This window comes from the organism of the source record quoted next, unplaced genomic scaffold (assembly GCF_019419815.1).
Source record: "Pyrus x bretschneideri cultivar Hongxiangsu unplaced genomic scaffold, Pyrus_bretschneideri_v1 Contig38, whole genome shotgun sequence".
NCBI classification, from domain to species: domain Eukaryota; kingdom Viridiplantae; phylum Streptophyta; class Magnoliopsida; order Rosales; family Rosaceae; genus Pyrus; species Pyrus x bretschneideri.
In genome coordinates, this window is record NW_025999701.1 from 1,934,441 (window position 1) to 1,951,002 (window position 16,562).

General features: G+C 37.7%; 3 protein-coding genes and 1 pseudogene across 3 annotated transcripts; 3 read left to right on the top strand and 1 right to left on the bottom strand.

The window, feature by feature from the left end:
• Positions 1-2,292: 2,292 nt before the first annotated feature.
• Positions 2,293-6,429, top strand: LOC103967027. The gene is made up of 7 exons (XM_009380274.3): positions 2,293-2,700; positions 3,533-3,673; positions 3,774-4,139; positions 4,408-4,653; positions 5,216-5,308; positions 5,419-5,619; positions 5,984-6,429. The coding sequence occupies exons 1-7, from the start codon at positions 2,395-2,397 to the stop codon at positions 6,197-6,199; spliced, it is 1,569 nt and encodes a 522-aa protein (XP_009378549.1). The 5' UTR covers positions 2,293-2,394; the 3' UTR covers positions 6,200-6,429.
• A 1,077-nt stretch (positions 6,430-7,506) lies between these two features.
• LOC103967005 (protein FATTY ACID EXPORT 6) lies at positions 7,507-10,001 on the bottom strand. The gene is made up of 3 exons (XM_009380257.3): positions 9,752-10,001; positions 8,799-8,886; positions 7,507-7,775 (listed from the first exon to the last, which is right to left on the bottom strand). Exons 1-3 carry the CDS (start codon positions 9,948-9,950, stop codon positions 7,703-7,705), a joined length of 360 nt encoding a protein of 119 aa, XP_009378532.1. The 5' UTR covers positions 9,951-10,001; the 3' UTR covers positions 7,507-7,702.
• A 667-nt stretch (positions 10,002-10,668) lies between these two features.
• On the top strand, positions 10,669-12,424 carry LOC103966996. The gene is made up of 2 exons (XM_048564210.1): positions 10,669-10,905; positions 11,032-12,424. Exons 1-2 carry the CDS (start codon positions 10,696-10,698, stop codon positions 12,103-12,105), a joined length of 1,284 nt encoding a protein of 427 aa, XP_048420167.1. The 5' UTR covers positions 10,669-10,695; the 3' UTR covers positions 12,106-12,424.
• Positions 12,425-12,659: 235 nt separating this feature from the next.
• On the top strand, positions 12,660-15,473 carry LOC103966988 (annotated as a pseudogene).
• The last annotated feature ends 1,089 nt before the right edge of the window (positions 15,474-16,562 follow it).

Genomic DNA, 16,562 nt, shown 5'->3' on the forward strand with positions numbered 1-16,562 from the left:
ACAACTATAATTTATAATTTAAAAAATATAGTAACCTACATAGAAATACATTATCACATTAATTATACAGGGACTTTGATAAAAAATTGAAAACCAACAAGGTTTCATTTAAAGAATATTTATAATTAGGAACCGCATCTAAAATGTCCCTAATAAAATATACTAGAAAATAAAGTCCTAATTAAGCTAGGAGAATCTGCCAAGGAATTGTCCAGCCATGTTTTAGCCTCAAATCTCTTCCAAATCCGGCTATGACAACTTGTTTTAAAGATCAAAACATTCTGAACACATTTCCAGAAGGGACCGAATCCAAAATAGGTCATCTTGGGCTCCAAAACTCGCAGTCAAGCCCAAAACGTCACTTTTCTAACATCATGCACTACTCCTTTATTCTATTGCCAGAAAATAATTGCTTGGTGGAAAAATATGATATTTTGAGACAATTAAGCTAATCGACTCACGAACGTCATTCAATTGGAATTACTCCAAAATTCATCCATTTGAACACGTTTTGCTCTAAATGAAGTCGAAAGTCCTATATGAAAATACAATTTAAAGTATCAAAATTCTTCCAAAATAATAGACAAAATATACTAAGAATAAGGTTAAATATATAATATAAAATCTGCTCGTCAATTGACATTATCATAAACAACCAGAAAGAACAGGAATACAAAAGTAAAATGTATTGCATTCAATTCAAGCCACAATATTTCGTGTTTTGGAACTTGAACATTTCATGTTTCATTCTTCTTAATCGCAGCTCAATAGCAAATTAATATACAAATTTAGTTAGGGCACTAGTATAAGCTCGGCAGAACCCAATTTAAGTAATTTCACTTTTTTAGGCACGTTTAGTGTCCTCGCTTGGATTATAGGCGGACTTGGAGTGGCTTGGAAACTCATAATATTTTGAATTTATAATAATTTTGGAAACACATATTTACGGTTTGAAATTCATATCTGATCCGTAATATCACCACATTTAATATTCATGTCCAGTTCAAATGAACATAGAGTAAATTGTAACAATGGTCCCTTAACTTTAACCTAATTGGAGCAATGATCATTCAACTACAAATCTATTACTATTGGTCCCTCAACTCATCAAAATGTACAGTTATGGTCATTTTCGTCAACTCCGTTAGAATTTTCGTCAAAATAAGTCACGTGTCATGCACGTGAGGCTAAATCAAGAGGCAAATATGAAAAATCAAATAAGAAAAATTGTATCAATAATCCCTCATCTTTATCCAAGTTGTAGCAATAGTTTTTTCAACATAACTCATTTCGACAGAATTTGATGGAGTTGATGAAAATGACCATAGCTACACGTTTTGACGATTTGAGGGACCAATAATAATAAATTTTTAGTTGATGGATCATTGCTCCAATTTGATTAAAGTTAAGTGACCATTGCTATGATTTACACAATGAACTTATCATCTAATGCGGTCCACCAAACGAGGGCCTAAATTATTTTACCTAATATGTATTGATATAATTTTGAAACTATTAAGTCATTGTGGGTCGACACAATGATCATTTTGTTTTGCCGTTTTCATACTTTAAAAGTCTGTTTGGAAGTGTTTTAATACTAAATCTAGTTTATAAATTTGATTTATGTGGCATTTTTATTTATAAATTAGGCCCTCCTAAACAATTGTAACTAATTTTACAACCAACCAATAATAATATGACACATGTCACAATCCTAAAAAATCTACACACAAAGCACAAATACAATTTAGGCTTATCTTTAACTACACTATCTGAAACTCGATTTTAATCTCACTATGCTCCATGTAACTTAGAAGTTATCACCTTACTTCCTTAAACTCAAAGGTCGCTTCATTTTACACCCTAGAACTTGATTTTAGTCCCATTTCACCTTCTCAAACTTAAAAGTCGTGTCTATAAAACTCAAAATTCGCTTCACATCACTGTGAATCTATTAATTTCTTATATTTGTTTGATATGAGTGCGCTAGACTAATTAAACTTTTTTTAATTTTTTTTTTTCATCTCTTCAGCTTTTTTTAAAATATAATATTTTCTATGTTAATGAATAATGAAGATTTATAATTAAATTTATTGCATATGCGACATAGTATTATTCGTCGGGTCGACATATGTTTTAAGAAACGACCTATAAGTTCTAGAGAGAAGAAAATTCACAAATCAAAGTAGATGAATTTGAATTTTAAAAAATAAAATAGATGATAAAGTTAGTTAACAATCTATCAAAAAGGACAAAATAAATATAAAAGCAAAACAAACTGGTCGTTGGAAGTGGTGATACGAAATCAATGTGTAGAAAACGTTTCTCTCTCTAACGGAACGGGTTCAGGTTCAACAACCTCAGGGATCTCTCTCCTCTGACAGAGAGAGAGCCATGGCTTCCTCTCCCTCTCTACTGTTCGCAGCCGCCATAACCACCCTCACTTTTCTCTCCGTACACTCGGTCAAATTACCATTTCACCCCCGCGACGTCCTCCCTCTCCTGCCCAGACAGATTTCATGGCCAATCCTCAACTCTCTGCACGGCGCGGTCGATCTCCTGCCCACCTTCGTTGGCTCGGCGTCGTCCCCGAACGACAGTTTTGAGTGGAAAGGCGCGTGCTTTTACCAGAACACGGCGTGGATGGAGTTCCACAACAAGACTGGCAGCGAATTTGGCGGCGGAACTCTTCATCTCAAGGTCTCGGATCACTTTTTGGGTTTTTATTAAATTTCATTTTCGAGTTAGGTTTTTGGCAATTTGTAGTTTTTGAGTATTTGGATGATTGGGTATTGAGATTCCTTAGCTGGGTTTGTGGAAATTTGAAGTTTTGGTTACCAGGACATTAAATTTGAATTTTTTAGGAGGGTTTCTACGTTCTTGTTTCAAAAATGACTAACTTGTGGTTTTTCTTAGGGATTTTAGTTTTTTTTTATTTTTTTTTTATTTTTTATTTTTAATCCTTTTTTGTAGGTAAATTATTATGCATTTGGATAATTGGGTTTGTGGGTTATTTGAGTTGTTGATTGTATAGTGGGAGCTTAGGCTTGTGGGTTTACTGCTGTTGGTTTTTTCTTAGGTTGAATCAATTGGTAAGTTTATTGGATATTCTAGAACATCAGAGTTGGGGAAGTTGGATAGTGAGGGCCGTTTGATAACCATTTCGATTGCAGTTTTCGGTTTTCATTTTCACTGTATAAATGAAAACTGAAACTAGAAACTAAAATTTAAAATTTAAAAGTTGAAAACTGAAAACTGAAATGATTCTCAAACGGACCTGAGGTGTTGATTACATTTTTGAGTTGAGCTTCTGGTATTTCTTTAGATTGTTTTGTGGGTTTTATGATCCAAAACATATCATGTTGGCTTAATTTTTGGGAATTTTCAGGTAGTAGGTATCAGGTGTGTCGACATAGGTGTCATTAATTTCATATTTATGAACCTGAACTTCTTATGATTCTTTGATTACTAAAGTAGAGAAAATACCTGATTTGTATTATAACGATTAAAAACTGAATCTGTCTGTGCGCAGGTTAGTAAGCCTCACAGTTGGACGTGTATGGATATTTACGTCTTTGCAACTCCATACACTGTCACATGGGATTACTATTTACTGTCTCGGGAGCATACATTTGAGTTTAAAGAGTGGCAAGGAAAAGACGAGTTTGAATATGTGAGTTGCCACTTTCTAGTATTTAGATATTATTTGATATTTTGATTTGGTTTGAAAGGAAAAGTTGGGATTAATTTGGTCTTTAATCTTACCTTTTCAGGTGAAAAACAAGGGAGTTTCTATTTTCCTTATGCAAGCAGGGATGTTAGGCACCCTTCAAGCGTTGTGGGATGTCTTCCCTTTGTTTACGAATACTGGATGGGGTGAGAACTCTAATATTGGGTTTCTTGAGAAGCACATGGGTGCTTCCTTTGATCAGCGTCCTCAACCTTGGGTAACAAATATTAGCATTGATGATATTCACTCTGGAGATTTCCTAGCAATATCTAAGATTCGTGGACGGTGGGGTGGATTTGAGACTCTAGAAAAGTGGGTGAGTGGAGCTTATGCTGGTCATTCTGCTGTTTGTTTAAGGGATTCTGAAGGAAAGCTATGGGTTGGTGAATCAGGACACGAAAATGAGAAGGTGAGCTACAAGTTCGTAAAATATTATATCGTATTATACATCTGTTTTACCTTGGGCCTAGTGGCATATTCTCTCCCTCAAGAATAAAGCTTTGGTTTGGAGGTTCATTTCCAATTAATGCACAGGAATTTGCGGGTCAACTTTTTTTATTTTTAAAATTTTACTATTTTTCTTCTAGTATTCTATATAATACAATCTGCTGTTAATGTTATAAGTGGTGCTTCTCAAGAAGTTCATGTTGAAGGTGCTTTTTCCTTCCATATTCTAGGGGGAAGATATTATTGCTGTGCTTCCATGGGATGAATGGTGGGAATTTGAGCTAAATAAAGATGATTCCAATCCCCATATTGCATTGCTTCCCTTGCATCCTGATATACGAGCTAAGTTCAATGAGACTGCTGCCTGGGAGTATGCAAGGAGCATGGAAGGTCAACCTTATGGTTTTCATAACTTGATATTCAGCTGGATAGATACTATAGAAGACAACTATCCACCCCCTTTGGATGCTCACGTGGTATCATATCTTTACTACATTTAATATTTCATTATGTGGCTAAGTTTACGTATAAGTAAATGCTACAATCGTAACTAGTTCCCTTAGTATTTGTGTTTGATTATTTAGTTCCGGTTTAGTTATTATTGAACTTGGTAGTTTCCATTACCTGTCTGGGTTGAGGGCTGGGATTCAATAGAGGACTTGAAAAGCTAACTATTAGGTGCTTTACCCCAATCTTTCTCTTTATGATCATTAACTTCTGGCTTTCACACAACTCTATAAACGTGATGGGTATGGATATCGAAGTGCTGATGCAGAAATAATATGACTGTTTCATAGCGGACTAAAAGGGGTCTATGATGAGGATAAAGGTAGAAATTTCGTCTAACTAAAACGTTTCCAATAGGGTTATAAGTAGTGGGCTCTTTCACTGGAACAGAAGATAGAAAGAAATGCCTTGTTTAGGTTCATAGTGATTTGTGAGGCAACTCTCCTACTCTCTGCTGATGCTTCTGTGAGCTTCAATATGTTTTTTTAAACCTTAAACATTTTCCTGATCATTAGCTTTATGGTTATGCAGGTTGCATCTGTTATGACTGTTTGGAATCAAATACAGCCTGCATATGCTGCGAACATGTGGAATGAAGCCTTGAACACGAGACTTGGAACAAAGGTGTTTGAAACGTGCAGTATCAATTGGTCAAGATTTTCATTTTTTAGTCAATATCGTTGAGTCATTAATTTCCATTTGAGTTTCTGATGTACCCTTTGTATTTCATGCAGAACCTAACTTTTCCGGATATTCTAGTTGAAGTTGAAAAGAGAGGATCATCTTTTGACCAACTGCTGACAATTCCCGAACAGGATGATTGGGAATACAGTGATGGGAAGTCAACATCGTGTGTGGCCTTCATTCTTGAAATGTATAAGGAGGCAGGACTGTTTGGTCCAATTGCAAGCTCTATCCAGGTCACTGAATTTACGGTGAGTTTATCGTGAACAAAATTTAATCTGTTTGCTTTGAATAACCGGGCCACCTTTTTGCATCATCTCCAAAATTAATGCACTATCTGGAAAGGGGGAGAATTGATACTAGTTCTAGGGAGACACAAGATGAATGACGAATATCTTTTGTTTCCTCTTCAACATGAATTGATGAAGTAGTAATGTTTCTACTTAATAATTGGATAGTGTTGTAACAATTACAAAATAAACAAGGAAATTGTTAGATTAATGTAGCTCTTGATCAAAAAGTATTTCAATGCTGGTACTTTGTAACGAAGTTATCTCGTAAGGAATTTATATGTTGATTCTATTAATTATACCTTTTTTTCTGTCATTGATGCAGATAAAAGATGCTTACATGCTCAAGTTCTTTGAAAATAATTCAAGCCGCCTGCCAAAGTGGTGCAATGATGGTGACACCGTGAAGCTTCCTTTCTGTCAAATTAAAGGGAAGTATCGAATGGAATTACCTTTATACAACACTATGGAAACGTACCCCCATATGAACGAAAGGTGCCCATCACTGCCCCCCAAGTACTCCCGGTCGCAGAATTGCTAAGTCCTGATTTTGTTGCGTTTACATTTGTTACACCCATGGTCGAAGTTGTTCACGTTTCTGTTGATTTTAGCATAATTTTACGGTTGGATACGTAGGCATGAAAGATGGGGAAGCTGTAAATATGTTCTTCTGTCGGGTAAGCAGTCTAAGTTCTCCAATTGTTGTACAATGTAGATGATAAATGGACCACGAATTTTAATGCAAAGGGGTAATCTCTTCATTTTCCGGAATGTGTTTGTTCTTCTTCTTAGTATTCTTAACTGCTCTGTAATTGGGAGCCACAACATTGTTCGAACAAGTAGTAATGAGAGGAGATGACATTGTGCATAGAATGCAAGGGTCTTGCAGCATGCACCACTGTATTGTATTCGATGGGTCCTTAGCCGCCCTTGGTCTTTAGATTGTTGGCCCCACATCCAGCCTTTTGTAGGTGTATACCATACACCAGAGCATAGCAGAATTTGCAAGAGAGTTGGGTTTTTCGAACCATAAGTTGGCTTTGCCTAAGTTCTGTAGAGATTGATTTGATGGTCTAATACAAGGGAGTTTTAACGAAAAACCATATTTTTACATTTTTTTGGTACCATTCACTACACCTTCATTCGTCTTTTTTCATTAAAACTAAAGTTTTTTTGAACTTTTCGTTAGTTTTCATCTAACATACAAATGTAAGATGGCATAAACATTAGTTCATGACAGTTTCCTCCCAGTTTGTCAAGAGATTGGTTTGATGAGTCATAAACACCAGATGTTTTTGACAAACTTAGATTGACTTGATCGTTGCTAGATACCTGGTCACATTCACATTGACTCCCTTAATGATTTCATTTTTTTTTGGACCAAGTCGGGACATGATCGGACACTCAATGGCATGCGCGAGGCAAAGGACGAGTTTAGTTAATGGCAGACGATGGTTTACAGAATCTAGGCCTAACCGAGACAGTTGATTCCTTAAAGAGTATGGCCAAAAGGACTGCTTCCAATCCTACTACGGTGGAAGAGAGAAGTTTCCTTCATGGCTAATCCATATAGTGAATCTAATTCAATCCTCACCACCAAACGAGGCCTAAGTAAAATTAGGACTCATTTGAGGTTCCCATTGAAATAAAGTCTTCCATCCATCTAATTCCTGTTTTCAAACAAGCAGAATTTTACTTGAATTCATGAGAAACTAGGGTTATAATCCCATGCACTGAAGGCCGTTCCCCTCGACCATTAAACAAGAGTTGGCTAAACAAAGAAATCAAAGGGTCTATTACCGCAGTCACTTGATTCGATTAAAAGTAAGTAAACAAAGGACGAGGCAATGAATGAAGCAAGATTTCGACAAATTTCAGACTTGTCTATCGTTTTATACACACACTGACACACCTGATAGCACAGTATCTAGTGATATTGGATTGACTAACAGCTTGGTAACATCAAATATGGGCATGTGGAAGTGGAAGGGTGTAATTTAAATATGTCAGCTTATAAGTTTTGGCAGTATGTCCTCAAATACCATTACTTGGTCTTGGCCGGAATATGGTTTCCACCCGTTGCAATTTTGTACAGATAAAATCCAGTCATGACAACGCTGCAAAAAAAGAAAGTAGTTTAGATTCAAAAACTTCGAATATATCCTGTTACAAAGGAAGATCTATGAATAATAGAAACTGTTAGGATCTCCAAGTAAAGGTTTTAATCATAGGTAAATTAGAGTCCACAATTAGGATTCATGACAACGATAGAAAAGCTATACGATTACTGCAAAATGATAACCACATGTGACTTTATAATCTGATATAGGCGCATCGCCTTCCCTCCTTTATGCCCAATCATATAACAGGGTTACAGGATTGAGAATTAGATTCCACTCCAGCTCTCGTTACTCTCCCATTTCCTAATCGACTTCTTTTACCCCTCCTATTCTGCAGAGACCACAGATAGTGGAGAATGCGGGAAGACAGAAAAAGGTGAATCATTCAAGTATGATATTCCGATGGCACTGATTGTACAGCGCTAAAACAGTTTCAACAGAAAATATGATTCAGGAGAGCTTCACTCGTTCAGTGAGCGGGGACACATGATTGGGTGGATTGACCGGAAAATATGATATCCAAGTGTGTGATTTGAATTTGGATGAAAATTCAACCAAGTCAAGTTTCACCAAATAGTGACGTCGATAAAATTTAAAGGGCTATAGACAGGCCATTCTTGAAAGACAACTATATATAACATCTGCTAATCTTTGAAAGAACTAACTATCCACAAACCACTGACCACATCAACACATGTTCCACATGCCTCCAGTGCACAAACTGATTAATACCAGTAAATTAAAAAGGTTACATTTGTTCAATTACTCTATGCTAATGCCAGCTAGGGACGAAAATAAGATATTCAAGCATTGGGAATGGAATTTACTCGTTGGAAATAAAAAACAGGGGAATCAATGAAGTCATATACCGGATGCATAAGGTTACTTCTAATAACTAACAGACTGATCACACACAAAATTTGGAAATGCTCCTGTGCACTAGTAAATAATTGATAGATAAATATCCAGCGAACTGAAGAATGAGAAACACATAAAAAGGCAGATTTAATCTGAACTCACCTGATACCAGCAACAACACCAGCCGGCATGATCTTAAAAGTATGCAGATAGCGCTGTCCCATGACCCACGTAAGCAGGGCAGCACAAACTGTTACAAGGCGCATCAATTAGTTCCAAAACAACATCTCACAGAGATTGAGCATCAATGTAACAGGAGCCGAACATGAAGACAGAAAAAGGACGAGAAAAACAACAAATGCGACCTTATACAAAACCATCTTTCTTAGTCTCTTCAATTCTTAAAATTCTTGAAATTTTGATAGGCAATCACCGAGCACATTACACCTAAAACCACTTCGCTCAAATTGCCGTACCATGGTCAAATCATATTGCATTGACTAAGGCATAACTGTTTAGTTCTATGGCATAAATAAACCCTGCTTAGAATGAGCCTAGACATAAAGAAATAACGTACTTCGACATCAGTGGAGAACCAAACCTTTGGGATTTTACGTTGGCATTTCTAGCGTTACTCTAAGGTGACGATATCCCAAGCCTATCACCCGTCACCATGTGTTTAACTTGCTCACACGGCATAGCGTGACTGATTCGGGATACCGTTACCTTAGCCTATGAGTTGTATGTAAGTTCTTCTCCACAACGACAAACAGAAACCGAAGCTAAAACTACAAACCTAGAGACAGTTTTAACAGGAAACAAACACAACGCCTCCAGATTACTAGAGGGAACAAAACAACCTCAAAAAAGAAGTCAGTTTTCAAACATAAACATCTGCAAAGTTAATGCAATCAAATAAATAAACTACATAAAAGTTACCTACTTTGTGATCCCACGATGTTTTCATCTCAACAAACAAAGATCCGGATTCTGATTTGGTTTTTTATTTTTACTTATTTCCCCTTTTAACGTCCTATGATCTCCGTAAAGTTTCATTTCAAATCTGGAATCCACACCATTAAAACAAAAAAAAATCAAAAATCAATAAATCGTACCCGTTTCGAGAATCAGAGCAGGATACGAGTTCTTCTTCTTCTCGAAGGCTTTGAGACTGATATATCCAGCAAGAGTGAGGAGCAATCCGATGCCCGCGCCTCCAGCCAAAGAAGCCGTGCTCCCCTTCTTGAAATATCCAAAAACTCCTCCGCCGATCAGCACCAACCCGTAGGGGATCGTGAAGCAAAAATCGTGCATCTTCTCCAACTGGGTTTCCGGGAAAACTCTCAGATTATCGGGGAAAAAACCAGACTGGTTTATCCTTAATCGCTCACGAATTAAAGATTTTTTTCTTCTACAGGCAGAGACTTTTGTGTTTGTCGTCAGTATTGGCGCGTGGAAAGCTCATACCTCTAATATAATAACTTTGACTAAACTGCCGATTTTCCCCCTAACTTTCACTTAATTTTTGATTTTTTCTTTAAATTTTTTAATTAAAAAATTAAGAATTTAAGATAATTTTTCGATCGATTTCTTAATTTTTTCATTCTATCTAAATTTTTGTTAAATAAAAATATGCGCACAATATGGGAGAATAAGTCGATCGTCTTGTTCTTTAAAATAATTAAAAATCTTAGATTTCTAAAATATTGACTTATCTAAATTTGTGTGATTTTATAATTTTTGTGTCTAAATGTCCAGCGAAGTGACGTTTTTTATTTTCAAAGGAGAGTCACATGGCATGCGCGTGATAAGAGTTAATTTTAATTTGGATAAAATCTACGGAAAACTAACGGCAAGAGGAAACCGGCCAGAAAAATTAGTTTAAGTATTTGATTTTCCAATTTAAAAATTTGAAGGTAAATCGAAAGTTAGGTGAAATTTTAGGAATAAATCGGCAATTTACTCTAATAACTTTATATAATCATATATAAAACGAGACGTCGTCTTGTAAAACATTAGGCTACTCGTCGTCTTATCACATTTGTTTTCTTTTTCTACCATGGCTACTCGAACACATAGACGCTGGTTCGGTTCTCGGAGCCGAAACAACAATCTCTGCTCACTTCTCCAAAACCCTTGCTTTCTTCCTCAAACCCTAAAAATGGTGACTACTCAGGCCGCTTCCAAACGACCAATTTGCCCATCGTGCTCCAAACCGGCCCGGCTCTGCCTCTGCTCTCGGATTCAGAACCCGGGGCTCCATAACTCTGTAAGTGTGACCATTCTTCAACACAGCTTAGAAAAGAATCACCCACTTAATTCCGCTAGGATTGCTAGATTAGGCCTCAAGAATCTCAGTGTAGTTACTGTTTCTGATGTTAATTTTGAATCCCAGTTCGTTATCCGGCCGCTGGACTCGGTTTCTCAAATGGGTTCGGACCGGAATGGTTTGAAAAGTTTAGGTTTTGATGAAGTTGTTGAAAGTAGAAAGACCCAGAAGCTGGATTTTGAGTATTGTGATGGGTTCAGCTCAGGGGAAGAAAATGTGGGAAAGTTGGGATTTGGGTTATCTGCAAATTTGGCAGAAGAGAGAAACAATAGTAGTTTGATTGATTGTGAGAAATGCAATTTTGGTAGTGATTTAGGTGATATGAGTAGTTCTCGAAGCCAATTAGGGGATGTAGATTTTGTGGAGAAAGAACATGAATTCAGTAGTGAAGATTTCACTGATGGTATACACGTAGATGGGCAATGCAATGTCGATGAGGTTTCTGCTTCTACTGCGTTGGATGCATTATCCGAGGATTCTGATGTAGGTTTTGATGCGGTTGAAGGTATCGAAAGGGGTAATGGTGATCCTGTTATAACTGCTACCATTGGTAAGCATGGGGTCATTAGCTCACTTTCGCATAATTGGATGCCACAAACCTGTTGCAAGGATCTGAAATTTGATACAATTTTAGACATAGCAGATGCGCGTGGTGCACTATCAGAGGGGTTTGTTGTACGGAAGTTGCAAAAGCAGCCGTTGAAGGGAAGCGTGGAGTTGGATGAGTATGTGGAGTTTGAGGTAGAAGTTCCTCCTGGATCTGTACTCTTATTTCCATCTGAAGAAGCAGTCAGTGTCGGGGACCTTGAGGCGATGGATATTAAGGTGAAGAATCTGATTGTTTTGGATGGAACATGGTCAAAGGCAAAGAGAATGTATGGGGAAAACCCCTGGTTGAAACTCTTGCCCCACTTGAAGTTGAATGTGGAGAAGATGAGCTTGTACAGTGAAGTGAGGCTTCAGCCGAAGCCGGGATTTCTCTCCACTATTGAGAGCATTGTGTATGCACTTAAAGCAGTAGGGGACAGCCCTGGGGCGCTGGCTGAGGGGCTGGACAACCTCTTGGATGTTTTCAGGTCTATGGTCGAGGACCAGATACGATGCAAAGAAGAGAGATTAAGCAATGTCTCGCCGGAGTGAGTTTTGTCCTCGATTTCTACAATTTCAACATCATCCTGAAACCTGGCGATGAAAGCCATTGGAGTTGCTCGGTTTGTGTTTCAAGAAACCTGTTTGTGTAAAGCCATGTTTCATGGATATCAATGAATTTGAAAACAACCATGAATTTTTGCCTTCTCTTTTCAATTATTTATGCTCGGTTTGTCAAAATCCAACTGGCAAGCCATAATGACAAACGGTTGTATCGTGTTTGTCGAAGATGTATCAGTAACATGTTGATATGTTTTTGTTTTGAATAGTCGGGAATGTTGAATCAAAATTAGAACGGACATTTGATGCATACCGGAGTATTAATAATATATCATATTAAAACGACATCTTCGACAACATGTGCTGATACATTTTTGTCCACGACAAAGATGTATTAACATTGGTATGGGCGTGTCTAGTTCTAGTAGCACTCTTTTGACATAACATATGGGTTTCTTTTAACTGTGGCCGTCGCATTTACGATGTTATCCCTTCGTTGCCACGCGCAAATTACTGTTATACCCATTTCTTCAACCCACCCAGTCCGAGTGCCAAGTCAGTCTGGTTAGCAACCAAACCGAACTGAACTCTGCTGCGCTGCGATGATGAAGCAACTCTCATGGCGTCACTCACCTCACAAAACCCTAACCCTAACCCTAGACCCAATCAAACCATTCCTTTCGATCTCCCGCCTTCTGACCCAGTCTCTCTCTGATGACGCATACGAATACGACCCTCCGTTCTCTCCGGTTTCCAAACACTCAAAGCCCAAAAAGAACATGACTCTGTCTAAAGCTCCGGACCCGAAGAATGACCCGTCCCGGCCTCTCAAAGCGGACCTGCCCTTCGACTTCAGCTCCTCGGATTTGGAGACCAACCCAGCGGTCGAACCTATTGCGTACCGAGAGTCCCCCAAGTTCTATCCTTTTGGGCCCGGTCAGCTTGATCGGAAATGGACGAGCATTGTTACACCAGCCCAGCAAGAAGTGGACTTGGACCGGGTCGCGGAGGAGAGAAAACGGGTTCTCGGAGACCCACTAACGGAGGAGGAAGCGGCGGAGCTGGTGGAACGCTACCGTCATAGTGATTGTTCTCGGCAAATCAATATGGGTAAGGGTTTTCGGTTAGGGTTTAGGATTCTGAAATTATTCAGGCATTTTATAGTATAATATGTAACTGGTTATATATGTAAGCTTTGTAGTCATTGACTTGGATGAGAATTTTTTGTATCAGGAAAGGGAGGAGTTACACATAACATGTTAGATGATATCCACAACCATTGGAAGCGAGCCGAGGCGGTGAGGATCAAGTGTTTGGGAGTGCCAGCTATTGACATGGACAATGTTTGCTTCCACCTTGGGGTTTGAACTTAACTCATGCTCCATAATTGAATCATAGGTTGAATTTCGTTGTTCGGAAATTATTAGCTGATGGGTATGGTAGTGTATATGCAGGACAAGTGCGGTGGGAAGATTATTTACCGACACATTAATGTCCTTATTTTATATCGGGGTAGAAACTATGATCCGTAGAATTGACCTGTAATACCTGTAATGCTCTGGAAGCCGTATCCTCCGATATATCCAAAGCTTGTGAAGAATGTTGCTGACAGTTTGTCATTTGAAGAAACGAAGGAGTTAAGAAACGGAGGACTAAACTGTCCACCTCTAATGAAACTTAGTAAGTGTCTTCTCTTAAAATAGGTGAACTTAGGAAGTGAATTTTGATTGTTGGATGTTTCGGCTGATGTCTGCGTTCCTTTGTTGTTTATAATAGTAAATGGGATGTGGAAAAATTTCGTGGTCACTTAGCACAATTTTTTCTTCTGCAGCTAGAAATGGTGTGTATGTGAATGTTGTGGATAGAGTTAGGGAGGCCTTCAATACTGAAGAGGTAGTGAGACTAGACTGCACGCATGTTGGTACCAGCGATTGCAAAAGGATAGGCGTAAAATTAAGGGTACTGTTTGTATTGGTTAAGTTTAGACAGTTTGGTGGTGCTTATGGGTTTCTAACCCATTCTTCTTAATTTTTTCTTCTTCTGTACTTTATATATTCAGGATCTGGCGCCTTGCATCCCTCTTTTGTTCAAGGATGAGCAGATTATACTTTGGAGGGGGAAGGAGATCAAGAGCAAGACTCCAAGTGCATAGATAGATATGAAAAATCCACAGATGCTTAAGTGCGGTCAGGTTTGGTACTCAATTCTAAAGAAGTCTCGAATGCAAATGCCAATGCTCTATTAGGCAAGGTATAATATCAAAATTTTATGTTTGACACATTGTTCTTAAATATTACATGCCAAAGAGGACAAAGAAAATGTCATCCAACTAGCATTCGTTGTCAAACCCCATTCCTCCAACATTTAGTTTGCACTTTCTTGTCAATGTCAATTCTTTCCCTTGAACTACCATTTACCTTGCCATTTTTAAGCCCGTTGTGCTTGGAGTGTAAATGAGCCTGGCCAAGCTACGGGCTCAACACGAGTGATTTTTTTTCGAGCTTGTGCTTGGCTAAGGTTAGCTTTTTCAGACACTTCAAGCTTTTGGTTGAGTTAGTTGGCTCAACTTTAATTCTTTGGATTTAACTGAATCGATTTGGGTTTAATTCTTTTATGACATTTTACTTTTAGGGATAAACTTCTATACCCTATGAACTAGGACCTTGTTCCACCTTGCTCCTTGATCTTTATATTATAAGATCTAATGTTTAACTTTATGGGCAACCACCACTTAACTTTATGGGGCAACCACTACTTAGTACTATGATTATTCTTCTCAAGTAAAGTGAAAAGTCTTAGATTCGACTCTTGTAGATGAGGAGTTTGAAATCAATTATAATGGCTAGTCTATTGTGTACCTTAGTGCAATTCCTCACCCCTCATTTATCGTTTACACACTAAGGGGTTAGGGGAATAAATTGGTTTTGAACTCGCTAATCGCGTGACTCGGACCTAAGACTTGTCACTTACACGTGAAGAGAATATCACTAGATTGTAATACTAAGTAGCAGTATATATATTGTATTAAAAAAACTTCATGAGGCAATGAACTATAGGAGTTTTAAATTTAAACACAAACTAAACAAGAACAAAAGTCTTCTAGAAGAGAGAGGAACAAAACGCAGATTAAATAACTTAAACAAACATATGATAATGACTTAACGCAATCCTCTCATTCCTTTTGTATAAATATATCATTGTATTCAAAATAACTTAAACTAAATAGACACGTTGGTTACAAAAAATAGGCAGTCACATAGAGGCAGCCTCTCTTCCTAAAACGACACAGTTTATCATCTCCTTGTCTAACTCTCGTATTCATTTTTCAAAGGATCGTGTCGTGTTAATTGGGTCTAGTCCTGCAGGAGCTGACGATGATGCCAGTGATGCCAGTGACGAAAGGGTTGCTCCGTTCCAGAGCAACCTGAATGCACTTGCTACGGAATGGGACCCCGTAACTAACATGGCACCTGAAGAAGACAGGTTCTATTTTTTAAACATTTCTCAACTTATACCCTCTCAATGATTGTCGAACTACAGACTTTTTAAACTCTCCCAATGCTAACACTCTTTATAAAGATAACCTGCAATTGGTTTTGTGTGGGCATACGGATGATGTGGTCCCTTGGACGCGAGGGACATCCTCCGCACCACCCCCATCTCAGCGCTACGCTCTCTTCACACCTCTCCACCAGCGTCGGCATCACCATATTAACACTAGTTTCCTTGATCTCCCCCTCCGGATCATGAGGTTGAAGAAACTTCTAAGAATGAAAAGAAAATCTAGTTAGTTTCTCAATTCTCTCCCATTTTAGATTACTCATTGCTATGAACTCATTCATTTCTAATGCTTTACCACTTAAGAGTGTCCAAGTTCATTTATAGTGAAACGCCGAAGGGTTTTTTCGGTGAAATTATGGAAGTTACATAATTAATCGTATCCATCCTTGAGATATATTTTTCCTTATATTTATAAATTGTATCCATCGTTGTGATATATTTTACTTCATAATTATATATCGTATCCACATAATAAATATACCTAGATGCAAAATTTGTATTGTCGGTCTAGCTTAAGCTATACCTGTCTTGGATGAGATTTTAATTTGAATCTGATGTAATTAATAGGATATAAATTGAGATTTCTAATCCGAATATCTGAATGAGGTTTGAATATGATAATTTATAAATGGTTCCATAAATGAAGAAAGGTTGATCGGGTCCGATAATAATCAAATCCGACTTAATATGGCATGTTATTTAAATTTTTATACATTATTCTGAAAATCCCATGCTTGTGAGTAATTAAGTTTTTTCATGAATTCAAAATACACATGCTCTATTTTCTATCCAATGATACAAATAGGTAGACCTGGCAATTTCTTACACGATCCGTTAGTTCGACACGTAAACGACATGAAAATAACAGGTTTCAGGTCAACACGATA

Bases quoted from the DNA above. Each gene is read 5' to 3' on its own strand.
- LOC103967005 (XM_009380257.3), bottom strand. From the start codon at position 9,950: ATGCACGATTTTTGCTTCACGATCCCCTACGGGTTGGTGCTGATCGGC. The intron at 8,887-9,751 runs GTACGATTTATT...GCCTTGTAACAG, and splicing joins TGCTCTGATTCTCGAAACGG to TTTGTGCTGCCCTGCTTACG. The intron at 7,776-8,798 runs GTGAGTTCAGAT...CTTTTTTTGCAG, and splicing joins GGTGTTGTTGCTGGTATCAG to CGTTGTCATGACTGGATTTT.
- LOC103966996 (XM_048564210.1), top strand. From the start codon at position 10,696: ATGGCTACTCGAACACATAGACGCTGGTTCGGTTCTCGGAGCCGAAAC. The intron at 10,906-11,031 runs GTAAGTGTGACC...TTTGAATCCCAG, and splicing joins ACCCGGGGCTCCATAACTCT to TTCGTTATCCGGCCGCTGGA.
- LOC103967027 (XM_009380274.3), top strand. From the start codon at position 2,395: ATGGCTTCCTCTCCCTCTCTACTGTTCGCAGCCGCCATAACCACCCTC. The intron at 3,674-3,773 runs GTGAGTTGCCAC...TTACCTTTTCAG, and splicing joins GAAAAGACGAGTTTGAATAT to GTGAAAAACAAGGGAGTTTC. The intron at 5,620-5,983 runs GTGAGTTTATCG...TCATTGATGCAG, and splicing joins TCCAGGTCACTGAATTTACG to ATAAAAGATGCTTACATGCT.